The sequence below is a fragment of the Chrysemys picta genome, chromosome 19, assembly GCF_011386835.1.
Source record: "Chrysemys picta bellii isolate R12L10 chromosome 19, ASM1138683v2, whole genome shotgun sequence".
NCBI lineage: Eukaryota > Metazoa > Chordata > Testudines > Emydidae > Chrysemys > Chrysemys picta.
The window spans coordinates 12,038,493-12,054,549 of record NC_088809.1 but is presented as its reverse complement, the minus strand read 5'-3'; the positions used below and the strand labels follow the sequence as shown (position 1 = coordinate 12,054,549).

The 16,057-nt window shown below is 44.2% G+C and overlaps 1 protein-coding gene across 8 annotated transcripts; it reads right to left on the bottom strand.

Annotated features, from left to right (window-relative positions):
• Positions 1-364: 364 nt before the first annotated feature.
• On the bottom strand, positions 365-14,236 carry LOC101945372 (tricarboxylate transport protein, mitochondrial-like). 8 transcript variants are annotated; one of them, XM_065573020.1, is made up of 13 exons: positions 13,862-13,879; positions 12,759-12,865; positions 12,273-12,382; positions 11,140-11,247; positions 10,898-10,997; positions 9,191-9,329; positions 8,397-8,481; positions 8,048-8,152; positions 7,683-7,798; positions 6,841-6,914; positions 6,113-6,209; positions 1,840-1,985; positions 365-1,438 (listed from the first exon to the last, which is right to left on the bottom strand). In XM_065573020.1, the coding sequence occupies exons 6-13, from the start codon at positions 9,320-9,322 to the stop codon at positions 1,309-1,311; spliced, it is 885 nt and encodes a 294-aa protein (XP_065429092.1). In that variant the 5' UTR covers positions 9,323-9,329; positions 10,898-10,997; positions 11,140-11,247; positions 12,273-12,382; positions 12,759-12,865; positions 13,862-13,879; the 3' UTR covers positions 365-1,308. The 8 variants fall into 8 exon arrangements, with proteins under 8 accessions (XP_065429092.1, XP_065429093.1, XP_065429095.1 ...); XM_065573021.1 differs by lacking the exons at positions 12,759-12,865; positions 13,862-13,879 and adding an exon at positions 14,011-14,150; XM_065573023.1 differs by lacking the exon at positions 12,273-12,382.
• Positions 14,237-16,057: the final 1,821 nt, after the last annotated feature.

The following is a 16,057-nucleotide window of genomic DNA, read 5'->3' as shown; positions in this document are numbered from 1 at the left end:
TAAAAATTGGGATAATGATAGTGACCTGATTTGTACAGAGCTCTGTGAGATACACTGATGAAAAGCATTACTAGACAGTATTTGGTCCTGCCATGAGGGCAGGGGACTGGACTTGATGACCTGCATTTAGCTAGCAGCAAGTAACTGCTATGCTCCACCCATGAAAAGCTTATGCTCCAATACATCTGTTAGTCTTAAAGGTACCACAAGACCCTCTGTTGCTATTATCTTACAATTATGTTATATTCTTGGACATCTGTTTAAAAGCAGTAGAAATATTAGAGCTCATTATAAAAAATGAACCCACTTTCAACTAAATTTAGCCTTGTCTGAAGTTCCTTTTGATTTAGAAAAAACAAAAAAAAACATTGCAAGTTTTGAAAATTTTCAAACCAGCTCTAAAACACACACACACACACACACACACACACACACACACACATATATGTATCTTGCACCGCAACTTTTACCCATTCTTGATTTTGTCTGCTTTCTCAATTTGTTAACTGTACGTGATCTAATTTATAATGAAATATAAAACTAGTTTTAACGCAAGCACATGCACAACTAAAGCCTTTAAGTGACACCTCTGCCGGATTTCTTTATATTATTTTTCTGGCTCCACAAATACCTATTCTTAGAAAGGGAGAATAGGAAACCAGCATCTAATAGAAATTAATATAAGTGGTATACATCAGATTCAACAGCAAATGGCAGTTTTGAAATAGATAGCTCACCGGTTTTCTAATGTCCTTCTAAAACTTCAGAGCCAGTCCACAATGCATACAAAAGAGAAATCATATTATTCAGTGGCAATTCGAGCCTCCTTGTAAGGCCAGATTATTTTGCATTCAATTTCTGCAACACTCAACGTGTTAATTTTTCCTTTTCAGAGATTTCCTGGATTTCAGTGTAACTGATTAGGGGGCCCAAGCCTGCAAATCCTCACTTTTGGGAGCAGGGTTTGCAGACTGAGGCCTTCAGTAAATATAGTTATCAAATTGTAGGCTCCTTAGAATAGAGACTTGTCATGTTTTATTTGGTTGTAAAGGGTCAGTCACACCTATCTAAATCAGCTGCTTACTACCAATAACAGTGACTGAACATTTCCCTGATGTACTTCTTTCTAAGCATTTGCAGTAGAACACTGACCTCTAATGGCTAGAAATCAGTTCAAGATCACTCTGTGGAGTGCAAATTCAACTATGCAAATGCATTTGAACACATTCCCAAATTGCATGTACAGTTTAGAGGATTGTTTGAAATATCTGTAATGACGTTTTAAAAAGTGATCAATAGTAACTTTAATTACATCAGAGACAAAGTAAGATACATGTGTAGCACCAGGGGGATCTGAATAAATAAAGGAGATGTCACATTGCCAAGAACGCCAACAAACTTCAGTGCAGCCAGACCGTCACTATCGTACCTGCCTCCCCTAGTGAATGCAACAGGCAACACTCAGAAGAACATGGTTTCACTTTCCATTCCCCCAGACTCTCTCAAACCTTACCCCTATGCAACCCTGCTAGTGAGAAGTGAGAAACCCTTTAGAAGACATTTGGGACTGCATTCATAAAAGTTGTGCACACACTTCCATTTGGAGTGCTTGAACATTGTAATCTTATCAGTATAGGTTGTGAATATGCATTTTCATATGATGAATTTCTATATATCAGTTAGTGTGCAGCCTACAAGGAACCCCATATCTAGATTTCAAGAACCAATTACCACTGTATCTATTTAAGGGCCCCAAGTGTGTCTCCATAGTAAAAATGCAGGGATAGAACAAGTTAAATTAAAACAATCACCTTCAGTAGCTGAATAGATGCTTCCTACCTCTGTTCCATCCAGTAGTTATGTGGAGTTTCTAAGGAGAACACTGCCAGTGATGCTGAATGAGAAGAGGATGTCCAAGCATAATTACTTTCCCATCCATATAATTCTACTGAATTTCTGAGATGGTTTCCTTCTGCACCATCCAGCTGTGGAGAATACAGAGGTATATAGAACAAATATCTTTTGCAGAAGGGCTTGTGTTAGTTGGATATATTTACCCAAATAATATGAACTACAGCACTAATCAGATCACAGTGGCAAATTCTGCTCTCATTTATTTGTGAAAGCAACAAGATTGCATTGGTTTAAACTTTAAAGCAAGAGCAAAATTTGGTCCATTATCTTCTCACTCAGTGATTAGCACTTTTGAAAGGTATCAAATTCTCATTTGTTTTCCCTGATAAAATCCACTTAAACAGAAATTTAAGAAGCTCCATATTTAGATGTTTTTATTTTTTTTGAAAGAGAAAAGATTGAACTTGTAAACAATTATTTAACATTAAAAATAAATGTCGCAAACAAGTTAGAAATGTTAAAGAAACACTAAAAAGGCACAAACATTAGAAAGTGGCTTTCCTTGAAGCATTGATCAATATAGCATTCCCTGGTTACGGTGCCCAGTAATGGATAAAATTAGAGACCTTCTTGTAATTCCATGCATTACCGACCAGACCAACTGGCAAGTCCATATACTACTGACCCAACCAATACTAGGTATCGTACAAATAAGCATAACTATGTACAGTATTTTTACTTGCCAATTTGTAAAGATGCTGTCTGTAGGTAAACACAATCATTCTGATTTTGCCACAACTGAAAATGACGAGTTTTTATTTCTGGTCCAGCAGATTCGGGATAACAAAATAGGTGGCTTATGAGCCAGTATGGCTAAATGAACAAAGCTAAATACACTAAGTCCCTAAACCCACATACAACTCAACACAGCTGTCAGTATTTCTAAAAGTCACCCCCCTCAACTTTTAAACTTCATGATCAGACTTGATGCTTTCCTGTCACTTCCTCAGCTCTCTCCTGTTTAAGGGTAATGTCCTAGTATTTAAAGTTTTATTGCGATTTCTATTTGATAGGCCAGAGCCAACTCCCATAGCCACTGTTATAACTATTTAAGTCACTGTAGTTTGTCATGTTAGGCGTTGCTTCCTCCTCAGCTGAGCTCTGAAACTAAGTGGCCACTAAAGCCATTTTTAGTAATGAATCATACTTAGTCTCTGTGGCAATGAGGAACTTGGAACATTTACAAAGGCTCTGAACTGGTTATCTATACCAGAGCTGAAGTGGCTGATGCAGCTATAAATGGCAGACACCTAAGGTTGAAGGTAGAGCTGTAGAATCAGAGAACAGTCGGCCAAGAGAACTCATCTGGTGTCCCTTTGATGGCGCAGTTAAGACAGATGGGTCACTGGGGATCAAGAAGTTTCGGCAACTACAGAGTGATTTTAGTGGACACAATTTTGGTCAATGTGAAAACTCCAATCAATAGCGCATGGGGACAGCCTTGCTGTTTATTGAGACAGTAAAGAGGGTTGTAATGACTTTGGCAATAAATTATTCTTTAAGTTATGAAGGTGGAAGCCCTGCCTATTCTGGAGGTATCAGTGACTATGTAAAGGAGCCATATTATGGCAGCTATGAAGTAATGCATATAGCTTTAGAGCTTGGTGTCTTAAAATTTCAATAATTCAGCAGACGTGTTAAATACAGTATTCCTTGATGGCCAGTTAAAAGCAACCTGTTATAGGTCTTAACATGGCTCTCAATTCTAGAGGAGTTCCTAATATGCTCTGTATGTCCCCAACCTCGACAGCATGTGCTTTGTATTTACCAAAACCCAGCAGCAAATTATCTGCAAGTCTCAGATTATAGAACTACTTTAATATCGAATGTAAATGGACAATTCATAGAGAAACATGCACCACTTGGTTGGCCAATGCTTGCTGAGAGCAAGTGAGAGTGGACTGGCACAAGTTTCCTGTACAGTAAAGGAAGCTTCTACAACTAAGTTTCAAATTTTAATTGATGCAATATGGCAATCTCTTGTACTTGGTGACAAATCCAACCAAATGCTAGTGGTGAGAACCACAAGAGGAAGGAATGTTCAGATACTACAGGAGACAGGACAGTACCTTTGCTTGGACATGATCCTTTGCCTAAATTGCCGTGAGTTTAGCTCTAGTCAGACATTTTCTGGCTTGTCCAAGTCTAAATGCCACAGCAAGTCTATGCTATAGGATACAGTATGTTAGATGACATTATCTCTACACTGATTTGGTCCTTTCCTCAACTTTTTTTAATGCTTGTCTTTTTTAAACTGTATGCACCTCGGACCCAAATTATCTTCAGATTCACTGGTGTAACCCTTGAATTAATTCTGAAATTACACTAGCGTAAGACAGAGGTATTTCCCCCACCCCCATTCCCCAGAGGAGCCATGCTCACAGATTAAAAACGTCTTCAAATGCCTTAATGATTAACGTACCACCAAAATAAAGAGGTCAACTGGGATCATTTTTGAAGAACAAGTGTTATAATGTCTGAAGTTTATTCTCTCTTTCAGGGACAAAAACCCCCACCTGCCATGCTCAGTGTTCCAGTTTGGCAGGCTGATTACTAAAGCGTATCTTAAGAACCAACATATTTATCCATTCATAAATACAAAGACTACAAAATATGTTTTAGGGCATTATCTAACCCTTGAAGATGCAGCTCCCTGAGTTCCTATTCCAGACAGAACATCAGAGCAACTTTCAGTGATGTCCCTCAAGAAGCTGGAAGCAGGGGCTAGTGAAACCTGGGGCCAGATCTCCAGTAAGATTGCAATGGCAAAGTAAAGTTACCAGAATACAGACAGAGCATGAAACCCTGTAGAAGTTTTGGAAACTTTATTCTGCAATTTCAGAATAGCGCTAGACCTGCAGTCCTTACTCAAGTAAGCCTCACTGAATTCAACATGAGCTTTATTTAAGTAAATATAGCAGGACTGGGCCCTTAGAGAGTAGGGATGTAAAAGGTTAAATGGTTAACCGGTAAGCATTAGACTTATCGTTAACTGGACCTTAACCGTTAACCCCGGGGGCCGGCTGTGCTGGGCCAAAGCAGTCCGAGCTGCGTCGGGCTAGCTGGCTGGCGCAATCCCAGCCCCACAGCCCCAGCCAGGCCCTCAGCCCCAGCGGGGCCCCTGCGCTGGAGCGGCGTCGGTTAACCAATTAAATGATATAATTTTAATAGTCTTAAAGGTTAACTTTTTTAACCGATATTTACATCCCTATTATAGGCCAGTGATCTGGTCCCAAGTATTCCTGGCCACTTCTAGTGCCTTGGATCAGAAAGCTGGTCTAGCATTCTCACAGCAGGAGCCCAAAAGGCGGCTTCCTCCTGGCCCAGAAATCCAACTCCAAAGTAAAAAATAAATAAATAAGAAATAAAGCTATTTACACAGTTGCTATTCAGCCTGACAGATGCTGTCAGCCAGCATGGGAAGCGTGCGCCCTTCTCCAATTTTTCAGCATATGTGATCTTTCAAGAACAGTGAGGCAGACTCTGCTCTCAATTATACCCAGTGGAGGTAAACAGTAACTCTATTGAAGGCACTCAAGCCTTGTCTACACACACAAGTTGCACATATTTAAGAATCAGATTACCTAAACCTGTTCTGGAACCAGTGCACTTTTAATTAGACATAAAACTAGTTTATGTGGTTCACCCTGCGTCAGGGTAAATTTAGCTATACAAGCCTGGTTTAAATTAAAAGAGAGTGTCCATACATGGGTTAATGGTTTAACTAAAATACATTTAAAACCAAACCAAACAAAAGATTTCTAGTTGTTTGACACAGCATTGTGTTTAGATGGGGCCTCTTTGGAGTTTAATGGTCAACAAAATTAATCCAGAGATACACTCATGTAAACAGCAGAATCTAGCCAAGTGTTTTTACTTTAATTGGTTTTCTGCCTACCAAGATCACCAATTTCAGCTGTGTTAGGAGCCAGCATGTATGCAGTTAGTAATATTGCCCTACTAGCCTTTTCGCTACACCATACAACTTATAAACTTTGAAGTAGTGTAATGCCTGGATTACAGTTTTGTCACTTTAAAGAATGAAGATGGAATAATAGCGTTTGCATTTCAAACACCTATGATAATAAACCACAGGCAATAAACTCAATTTAGATCTGCACTCATTGGACTTGGCTAGCCAGCTATCCAAACTGTCCTCGTCAGCCTTATACAAGCAGCATCAGGCAGTTTTCCAGACCTTGTTGAGAACATTGACCACTTCTTCATAAATAACAAACACAATTGCTACATCCAAACAGACTCGGCCAAGACGGGGAACTGTTCCTTTGTAAAATCTGTAGGTAGAAGAATTATAAATAAGAAAATGCTTCACAGAAGGAAGAAGATATTTTTAGTTTTTGGAATAAAAAGTCAGACGACTTGAACAATGAAGTTTCGTATACAGCTATAAATCTATTTCACAAAGTCAATTTCAACGGCAAGTTGAACTTTTACAGTTTTGCAAATAGTTTCTAATAAGTATTCCTAAAACAAGTTGCCTACAGTAACTGATTATATCAGATTCATAAACTGGCAAATAGGCAACAGTTCTTATAGAAGATCAACATCATAAACTGTTCCAGACGCGTGTATGGAAAGGAGTGAAAGTTATCAAATATGCTTCCACCTTCTTTTCCTCTGGGACCAGTGTGCATGTGACAGACATATAGTCATTTGGGGCAGGGGAGGGTAAGGAACAGTAGTTGTAAATGGCATATGCTAGTTCTAAACTGCACTAAAAAAAGTGAACCCATGAAAAAAAAAAAAAGACACCAAAAGAACAGTACTAAGATAAATGCCATTCTAGCAAAGAGGTGTAGGCTGGGCTAAAAAGCGTCACCCATCAAAATATGGAAAACAATAGTTTCACTGAAATATTGCAGCTATAATATCCCACATATATAGACAATAGTTGAATCTACTTACGCTAATAAGCCCTCCTTTTTGAGGATCTGATAGGCACAATCTAGTGTATTTTTATATTTATGGGCTTCCAGGCCCTGAAATGCAAAATATAAATGAAGTGAGTTGAGTGATTAGAGATCTCAGCTTTTAGCAGATTCTAGTATGAACTGTAATTAAGAAATGGCTTTTTGGAAAGAGGTCACCTCCCCGCCCCTCAATCAGAATCCCAGAACTGTCACAGTACCATCTGCTAAAATGATACGAACAGTGGAAAAACATGGGAGGCCCAGAGAGAAAACTGCAGGATTTCCACAAAATTCTACCTGCCACTTTGGATTCATTTCTCTGTGGAAAAAAAATCCCAGTAACAAATTTTGAAGCCTTTATGCCTAGTTTTCATTTTTAAAGACAAATCCAATGATATGCCATCATTAATACACCTTTCCTTTACAAATGGAAATTAAGCTTGTAAAACTTCAGCAGAAACCAAGCAAATCCAAGGATTTCTTCACAAAATGTGGTTCCCTTTAGGGTAGTTGTGCTGCGGGGTACCTGACACAGCCACTAGCAGAGCACTATGCTAGATCTCAAGTCAAATGCAAACTTTTTGGTTAAATGCGTCTTTTTGCTCGGTGTTTGTTCCGTGCATAGCACACTGGGGTACTGGTCAACGACTAGGGCTCCTACATACTACAGTAATAATAATCCTCAAGAGTCACAATAACCCAGATAGAGTGTAGGTGTAAGAGACCAGCGTATGAGGTTCTTATTGCCTTCTTAAATGAAACATCAGAGCTCTGCTAAGTGTCCTGATATCCACTATCCCAGTTCATTTTAAGATTAGTTTCTATAGTGATTTTTACCTGCATCCTGGTTTTGATGACATCTAATGGAGTATTGCCAAAGACACTGGCTGCACCTGCAGTAGCACCAAATGCAGCTGTAATAAATGGATTCATCTTTTTGTGGGGATTATCACCTGATCAAGTACATATAGGAGATAAAGCAATTAGACCATATACCTCTACAAATGCTAATGCTTTTAGAAATAATTTAGTTCTTAATTTAGAATATAGTCTCATATTCAATTAAAGTGGTCAACAAAACAGTAGGAAGTACTGATCAAACTTTTATAACATTGCCATTTAAGCAAGTTTAAAAAAAATATTAAATAAGATTTTATCTACTTTTCATAATACAATTAAATTGCCAGCCTGACTCATTTTACCTAGATACCAATTTCGAAGGGAAGTCATCACAAAGAAACGGATAGCCTGGTTTGAACCTTGTTTGAGGACAGTAGCTGTCAGCCCCTGATATGTTCCACGTAAGCCTGTAATAGATTACATAATTTTCATTTTATATATAAATTTTAAAAGTGTGAGTGAAAATTAGACAGCCAGAATGAACCTACCAGTCTACTGAAAGACTGGATAATTCACTGGAACAAACCGTGTTCTATCTCAACACATTTATCTTGTACGATTAGGCTCAAATAGAGCCAAGGATGTTTATGGTTCCCCCATTAAGTTATGCAGCGATAAAAGCCCACAGTAGTTTTTGCTACATGATTATACCTTGTTCCCGAACAATCTCACGGACACCTTGGAAAAACCCTTTGTACTTTGGATTTGAAGAGGACTGATCATGAATGAACTTCACCTGTAACAATTTAAAACAAAACTTTAAGCACAACATTGTCTCACGACTATTATCCTCTAGTCCAGTGGTTCCCAAACTTGTTCCGCCGTTTGTGCAAGGAAAGCCCCTGGCAGGCCGGGCCGGTTTGTGTACCTGCCGCGTCCGCAGGTTTGGCTGATCGCGGCTCCCAGTGGCTGCGGTTCGCTGCTCCAGGCCAATTGGAGCTGCTGGAAGCGGCGGCCAGTATGTCCCTCGGTCTGCGCCACTTCCCGCAGCTCCCATTGGCCCGGAGCAGCAAACCACAGCCAGTGGGAGCCACGATCAGCCAAACCTGCGGACACGGCAGGTACACAAACTGGCCCGGCCTGCCAGGGGCTTTCCCTGCACAAGTGGCGGAACAAGTTTGGGAATCACTGCTCTAGTCCATCATTTAATATGAATAGGGGCTATTTTGTTAGGTTCTGCAAAACTGCCAACTTCACGATTTATGGGAAAACTCCCTCTCCTGCCTTTTAAACAAAAATATTTCATAACTACGTAAGTTTGCACAGTAAAGTGATAATACTTTTGTCTAGTTGCCCTAAGACAGATGAAAATAGCACAAGCTAAAATGTGGTAGGCCATTTTAAAAACACAATGAGGAAACAGCGATGGACTTGTTTAGCTGACAGGAAGAAGTTTCCAAGAAGTAGATGATGTTCTAGTCTATGAATATTAACATTCTGCCCACCTTTATAGTTTCCATTGGACAGACTACTAGGACAGCTTCTGCAACACCAGCTCCAAGGCCACAAAGTAAACTCCTTTTGTTGTCTAGTTTCCCATTTGAATCCTTTGCAATATTGCTGAGGAACTCAAACATTCCAAACCTGCAGGGAACATAAGAGTTTGTTTTCTCAACTACAGATTTCCTCAAAAGCAGACAGGAAGCATCTTGAACGACAGTGTCAGAAGTATCCAGCCCACTGTTCTATCCTCTCTCTTTTGCAAAAAAAAGTAATGGTCCTCAGCTATGGATGTTTAATTACTTTTAATGAGGACTGGCATCCAATATCCCAGCAACTCACCAAGACTAAAAAAACCTGTGGTTTGGAAAACTTCTCTCCTTCAGTCCTTTAACCAAAGTCCTTCTATTATGAAAATAAATATTTTCCAAACAGAAATAAAATTGCTAAATTAAATGTGCCATTCTTCTCCCCTATCCAATGTTAGTAAAGTGGAAATGAAGACAAGTTGTGGGTGAGATGATGACTTTGCCACATGCCTGAGAGAAGGGCAATGAACAATTAAGCTGCCCAAGAAAAAGAACAGACCACAGTCCTGCTTACAGCCACAGTATGGTTCCATGATCCCACCATACTCTGGGAGGGGGAGGGAGCAAAAAGAGATGGAATCTGCACCAGCTCTATACCCAGCACAGATTACAGTCCCCTCTGTATTGGTACAACATTGGGGAGAGGGACCCAAGGCTACAGCCACTCCCCACTTCTGCCCTACCACTCCTTGCCTATGTACATGGGAGGCGAAGCACTGTCCAGGCCCACATTGCTACTTACAATAAAGGTAACCCACACGGGGACTGAAGGGCACACCTTACACCACCAAGTAGGGAGAGTGACAATCTTATCCTGTGTGCTTTGGTATGTTTCCCTTGATATTACTTCAGTAATAACTATGACAAACAAGTCAAAAGGAGACTGTGCTATCATAACAGCCTTATTCCAAATGGTAATGCTCAGTAAAGCACCAGCTAAGAAATGCAAAGAGAAGACAGAAATACAGAATGAAACAATATCACGTCTAAGTAGTAAAAATGTCATCTTATTCTTACCAGCAGCAGCCAATAAGATAATGAAGTTGACATTTTGCAGCCATCACTATCTGACCCTGGAATGTTTGATCCAGTGCATACCACAAATAGCCTTGTGATGTTAAATCCATAGTATTTACTACTTTATTTAAAACACTATGATCCCAAACTGGGTCTTTATTAAGAGTGAAAAAGTATAAAATGGACCATTCACACTATTTTCCCCTTTCAAACTGTGTAACAGTCAAACTGAAGTTATGTCTTTTTTCCAGATGTTCACCTGGCCTAAGAATCTGCATAAAGTTTCAATACAGAACATTATTTTTCCAAGACCTATATTGCAAGGCCAATAAAATACAGATGGAGCTCAAGAGAGAGAACTGTACTGAGCACACCGCAGTCTTTTAGAAATTGGGGGGGGGAGGAGGGGAAGAGGGAAAAATGGTTGCAAATGATATAGTTACAAATAAGAAAAAAGCAGAAAGCAAAAACCAGTCTCATTTAGCACTTTGAGATCTATGGATGAAAAAGCACGCTATAAAATGGATAAAAACCTATCAGTGAAGTCCTGCCACAAATCGGACATTTTTATTATATTTACAAATAATAATTTAGAGATCACCTTACCTGACAGCAGATTTTGGAATAGAGCCATACAACAAAGAGCTTAGGCCCCTGTACAGACCCTTCACACCATGTTCCTGAATGGTTAGCCTCACACAGTGACCTGCAAGACAATTTCCAAGTCTTGATAACCAACTTTTACTTTACAAATGAATCACAGAGATTTGCCTGCTAGGCTAATAGTCTACTAGAAACTTTGTTTGATATTTTAAAATGCACATAAATAGGAGTTGTTATCCTCTTACCAATGCTTCTATACCGAGGGGGATTTGCTCTTTCATCCAATTGTAATTGTGTTTTTACGTATTCTGTGGGAAAGGTGATACAGATTTCAATACCTCCAGCAATGCCACCTGCATAGAAGAGAGGTAGAAATGTTATGCTGTTATTTTATAGAAACAAAAAGTAAGCATCACACAAATTGCGCCATACTGCACTGTGCCAATCCACATTGCAAATGATCCTATTAACAGTTTTGGCAACAATGCAATAAGTACAGCAACACAGTAGAAACATTTCGAAACCAGAAAACACCCAGAAAAAACCACTGGCTCAGCCAGTAATTATTACAAACCAAGCAGCCAAGACAAAAGAGGAGAGGATCAAAGAATTCCATTGAGACAATGAGAAATAATTCCTAAATTACACATGCAATACACCAACAATCTGAAAACAAAAAGCATGGTTACTTATAGTGAAGTTTAAGTGCAGTTAGAGAGGAGAGATTCCATTAAAACATCAAAAAGGCAAAAATATTAACTATGGAAATCACAAGGATGGTGGTATAACTTTAGCTTAACACCCATCTCACACATACACACAGATCATTAAACAAACCAATAAACATACCAATACAAATCCAACGGCCACACTTCTTGATTTTAGTGGGAGTTGGATCAGGTGATTTTCACTTTAGACTTCAGCTGGAGTTGTGGGTACTCAGCATTTGTGAAAATCCAGCCCAATATTTTAGATACCCATTTTTGGAAATCTTGTTCCCCATCCCTTTGACTCTTCCGAATATCCAATCGAAAGTTTTATTATTCTTTGGACCATATCTATAAAAGCTTTAAGAGGTCCCCTTTCTCTCTTCACCCACAGAATTCTTCTTAGAGTAATATATTACTCAGCAACAATTAACCAAGGAATATTTCATCTCAGGCTTCTGCTAAATTCAAAATAACCTTTTTAGAAGCCCTCACTGGAATGTGAAATCACTTTTCAGGATCTCCATACAGCCTCATCCTTCTCCCACTGAAGTTAAAGGCAGGATTCCAGTTGACTTTAATGTTAGAAGTATCAGGCCCCTAGTTGTTACATTGCACACATGCTATCCATGCTTTTCAAGAGGTCAGTCCTGATTTTTAAGCTAACTTACCATTTTTACCCCCGTGCCATTCATCCAGAAACCCCTCCAAGCCATTATATTTCAATGCAGTTCAAGGGTGTGTGTTTCCAGCTTTCAAATGATGGATATGATGGATATGACTGCAAATCAATTTTTTTACAACTTGATTCTCCACTGCCTTGTACCAATGTAATCATTTATCCCAGTACAAAACGGTTGTAAAAACTCTACTAAAGCAAAACAGTAGAGTTTTACATGCACTTTGAATATGAATTAGTGATTAAACAAGGTGCAAAGCAGGGGAGAATACAGCCCTTACGTGGGTCCCTAAATGGGAGTTTTTGGAAGTCTGGCCTTCAGTGCCAGGGACTGACAATTTCTTGCAGAAGGGAGGATGAAGGAAACCCATATGGCTCCACTCACCCCAAAAATCTCTCTGCATAACACAGCCCCCTCCTTGCGACCATTCCCTACCCCTTGGGGGAAGCTCACTCTATGCCATTAAAGGAAACGAACACAAAAAGAAGTGGGACTCAGCAGCCAGGTCAGCACCACTGTCTTTGGGACGAAGCTAGAGCAGCAAGGAACCAGGAGCAACATCAGTGCCACCTTCCATGGTGCTCCTAGTACACAGTAAATTACAGCTATCATGATCCTGCCAGCACCCCCTTTCACCTCCTACCAAACCACCCCCACCCCACCCCCAACAGGCCCTCCCTTGCCCAGCCCCACTGAGACCAGCCCCTCTCCTCCAGCCGCACTGAGACCAACCCCCCCACCTCAAACAGGCCCTCCCTTGCCCAGCCCCACTGAGACCAGCCCCTCTCCTCCAGCCCCACTGAGACCAACCCCCCCCACCTCCAACAGGCCCTCCCTTGCCAAGCCCCACTGAGACTAGCCTGCCCTCCAACAGGCCCTCCCTTGCCAAGCCCCACTGAGACCAGCCCCTCTCCTCCAGCCCCACTGAGACCAACCCCCCCCCTCCAGCCCCACTGAGACCAACCCCCCCCCTCCAGCCCCACTGAGACCAACCCCCCCACCTCCAACAGGCCCTCCCTTGCCAAGCCCCACTGAGACTAGCCCCTCTCCTCCAGCCCCACTGAGACCAACCCCCCCACCTCCAACAGGCCCTCCCTTGCCAAGCCCCACTGAGACCAGGCCCTCCCTTGCCAAGCCCCACTGAGACTAGCCCGCCCTCCAACAGGCCCACCCTTGCCCAGCCCCGCTCCTCCAGCCCCACTGAGACCAACCGCCCCCCCCCCACCTCCAAGAGGCCCTCCCTTGCCAAGCCCCACTGAAACCACCCCCTCTTACCCCCACTGAGACCAACCTCACACCCTCACCCAGCCCCACTGAGACCAACAGGCCCTCCCTTACCCAGCCCCACTGAGACCACCCCCCAACAGCCCCACTGAAGCCGACCTCTACCGCCCCCAGCAGGCCCCCGTCGCCCAGCCCCGCTGAGACCGACCCCCCCCCCAGCACCCCACACTCGAGCCAACGCCCCCTCACACCAGCACGCGCTGCCACGCCCCCCCGCATCACCGCAACCGGCCCCCCGCCCCGCCCCGCCCCCCAGCTGGGACTCAGGAAAGCCGCGGCCGGGGCGGGTTACACACGGTGACACCCCTGTGGCAGGGGAGGCGCGGTGCGGGCGGGCACTTAGGGAGTCTGAATTTCCCCCGGCCTATCCTTGCGCCTAGGGCGGGGCGGGCAGCGGCTCCTCCTCCTCCCTCCCTGCGCGGGGACGGCCGGGGAGGCTCCTTACCGGCCAGGATCGCCTTGCCCGGGTGGGTGAGCTTGGTTCCTGCGGTGGCTGCGGCGGCAGCCCCGGCCCGAGGAACCGCTGGCTGAGCGCACATGGAGGCGGCTCTGTCTGCGCCCTCCCGCATCGCAATTCAATCGCGGCCGCGCCGCTGTTCTGCCCGCCAATGTGCGAACGATCTCGGCTGCCCCCATCGGCCGCCCGGCTTTGCATATTCATGAGACCTTATGAATATCGATGAGTGGTGCAGCGGGGCGGGCTCAGCCTGGGGGCAGCTGATTGGCTGCGGGGATAGTGCGGCTCGGGGATTGGCTGGCTGTGGGTGAGGCGAGGGGGGCGGGGCGGGGAGATGCTGCAGGGTCTGTGCATTGAGGGGGATGCTGCAACCAAAGCCCAGTGCATTGAAGGGGATGGGGGCCTCATCAAGCAAAATTCTTCAGCAGGAAAGCAGAGGAGAAGATCAAAGAAGTTGGTGGAGCCTGTGTGCTTGTGGCATAAAGGATTTTGTAATCAAGTTTGAATAAAGACTGTATCAAATGTCAAAATAAAATAATAATAATAATGCCTCCTAGGACAAGGGGTAATGGGCTTAATATGCAGCAAGGGAAATGTAGGTTATATGGAGGGAAAATCTAACCGTAAGGATAGTTAAATACCGAAATAGGCTTCCAAGGGAGGTTGTGGAATCCCCCAGCCTTGGAGGTTTTAAGAGCAGGTTAGACAAACACTTGTCAGGCATGGCCAGGTTGCCTCAGCATGAGGGGATGGACTAGATGACCTCTTGAGTAGAGCCCTGTGCGGATGCAAAATGTGTATCCGTGGATGCTGATATCTATATAAAGCGGAGATCTGTGGAGCTGCAGGGCTCTACCAGGAACCGCAGCAGTGAAACCAGCAGCATGTCGGGTCGCTGCTCACAGGAGCCAGCACCCAGCCTAGGCAGCAACTCCAGCATGGCTGTACCGCCCCCCAGTCCTGCCCACTGGAGTGGGCACCAGGCTCACTAGCAACTGTCCCACGTCACGCTAGCATTTGTGAGCGGCTCCCAGACAGGCGTCCCTTCCACACAGCAGTGTGTGCAGGACCGGCTCTAGGCACCAGCAAAGCAAGCACGTGCTTGGGGCGGCACATTTCCAGGGGCGGCATTCCGGCCATCCTTTTTTTCCGTGGCAGTTGCGCTCTCGGAGCTGCTCCACTTAGATGGGGCAAGGGCGCCGTGCCCCTGGCCGCAGCAGGAAGGGGAAGCTCCAGTCCCGGGATGCTGAACTGCCAGGGCCCAGCCGCTACCTGCAGGGCCGGCTCCAGGCACCAGTCTGGCAAGCAGGTGCTTGGGGCAGCCACTCTGGAGAGGGGCGGCACGTCCAGGTATTCGGCGGCAATTCAGCGGACGGTCCCTCACTCCCGCTCAGAGCGAAGGACCTCCCGCCGAATTGCCGCCGCAGATCGCGATCGCGGCTTTTATTTTATTTTTTTTTGTGTCGCCTGGGGCGGCAAAAACCCTGGAGCCGGCCCTGGCTACCTGGGGAGGAGAGGGCGAGTCCTGCTGGGGAGGCGGGACTGCGCCGCCTCATCTGCGCACTGGCTGCTGCGCTACCTTGTGCCACCCCTTATATCGGGGCTTCTTCGCATGGCCAGATGGGGGAGGGGGTAAAGCCTTTGCAGGCGCTGGGAGAAGGTGACATCACTCCCTCCGCTTCCAGCGCTGCCTGTGAGCCCCAGCCCCACCTGAGCTTGGGGCGGCAAAAAACCTAGAGCTGGCCCTGAGTGTGTGTCCCCTGTCTGGGAGCATGCGAGCTGCTCACACACACTAGTGTGACCAGGGACAGCTGGTGGTGAGCCTGGTACCCCAGTGGGCAGGGCTGGGGGCGGAACAGCCACGCTGGAGGAGCTGCCGGGCTGGATCTTGCGAGCAGCGACCCAACATTTTGCTGCTTTCGCCGCTCCGTTTCCTGGTAGAGCCCTGCAGCTCCGCGGATATCTGCTTTATATCCGCGGATATCAGCATCCGTGGATGTAAATTTTGTATCCATGCAGGGCTCTACTTTTGAGG

Bases quoted from the DNA above. Each gene is read 5' to 3' on its own strand.
- LOC101945372 (XM_065573015.1), bottom strand. From the start codon at position 14,134: ATGCGGGAGGGCGCAGACAGAGCCGCCTCCATGTGCGCTCAGCCAGCG. The intron at 6,915-7,682 runs GTAAAAATCACT...TTTGCATTTCAG, and splicing joins TCATCAAAACCAGGATGCAG to GGCCTGGAAGCCCATAAATA. The intron at 1,986-6,112 runs GTCTGGAAAACT...TATTCTCCACAG, and splicing joins TGGTCAATGTTCTCAACAAG to CTGGATGGTGCAGAAGGAAA.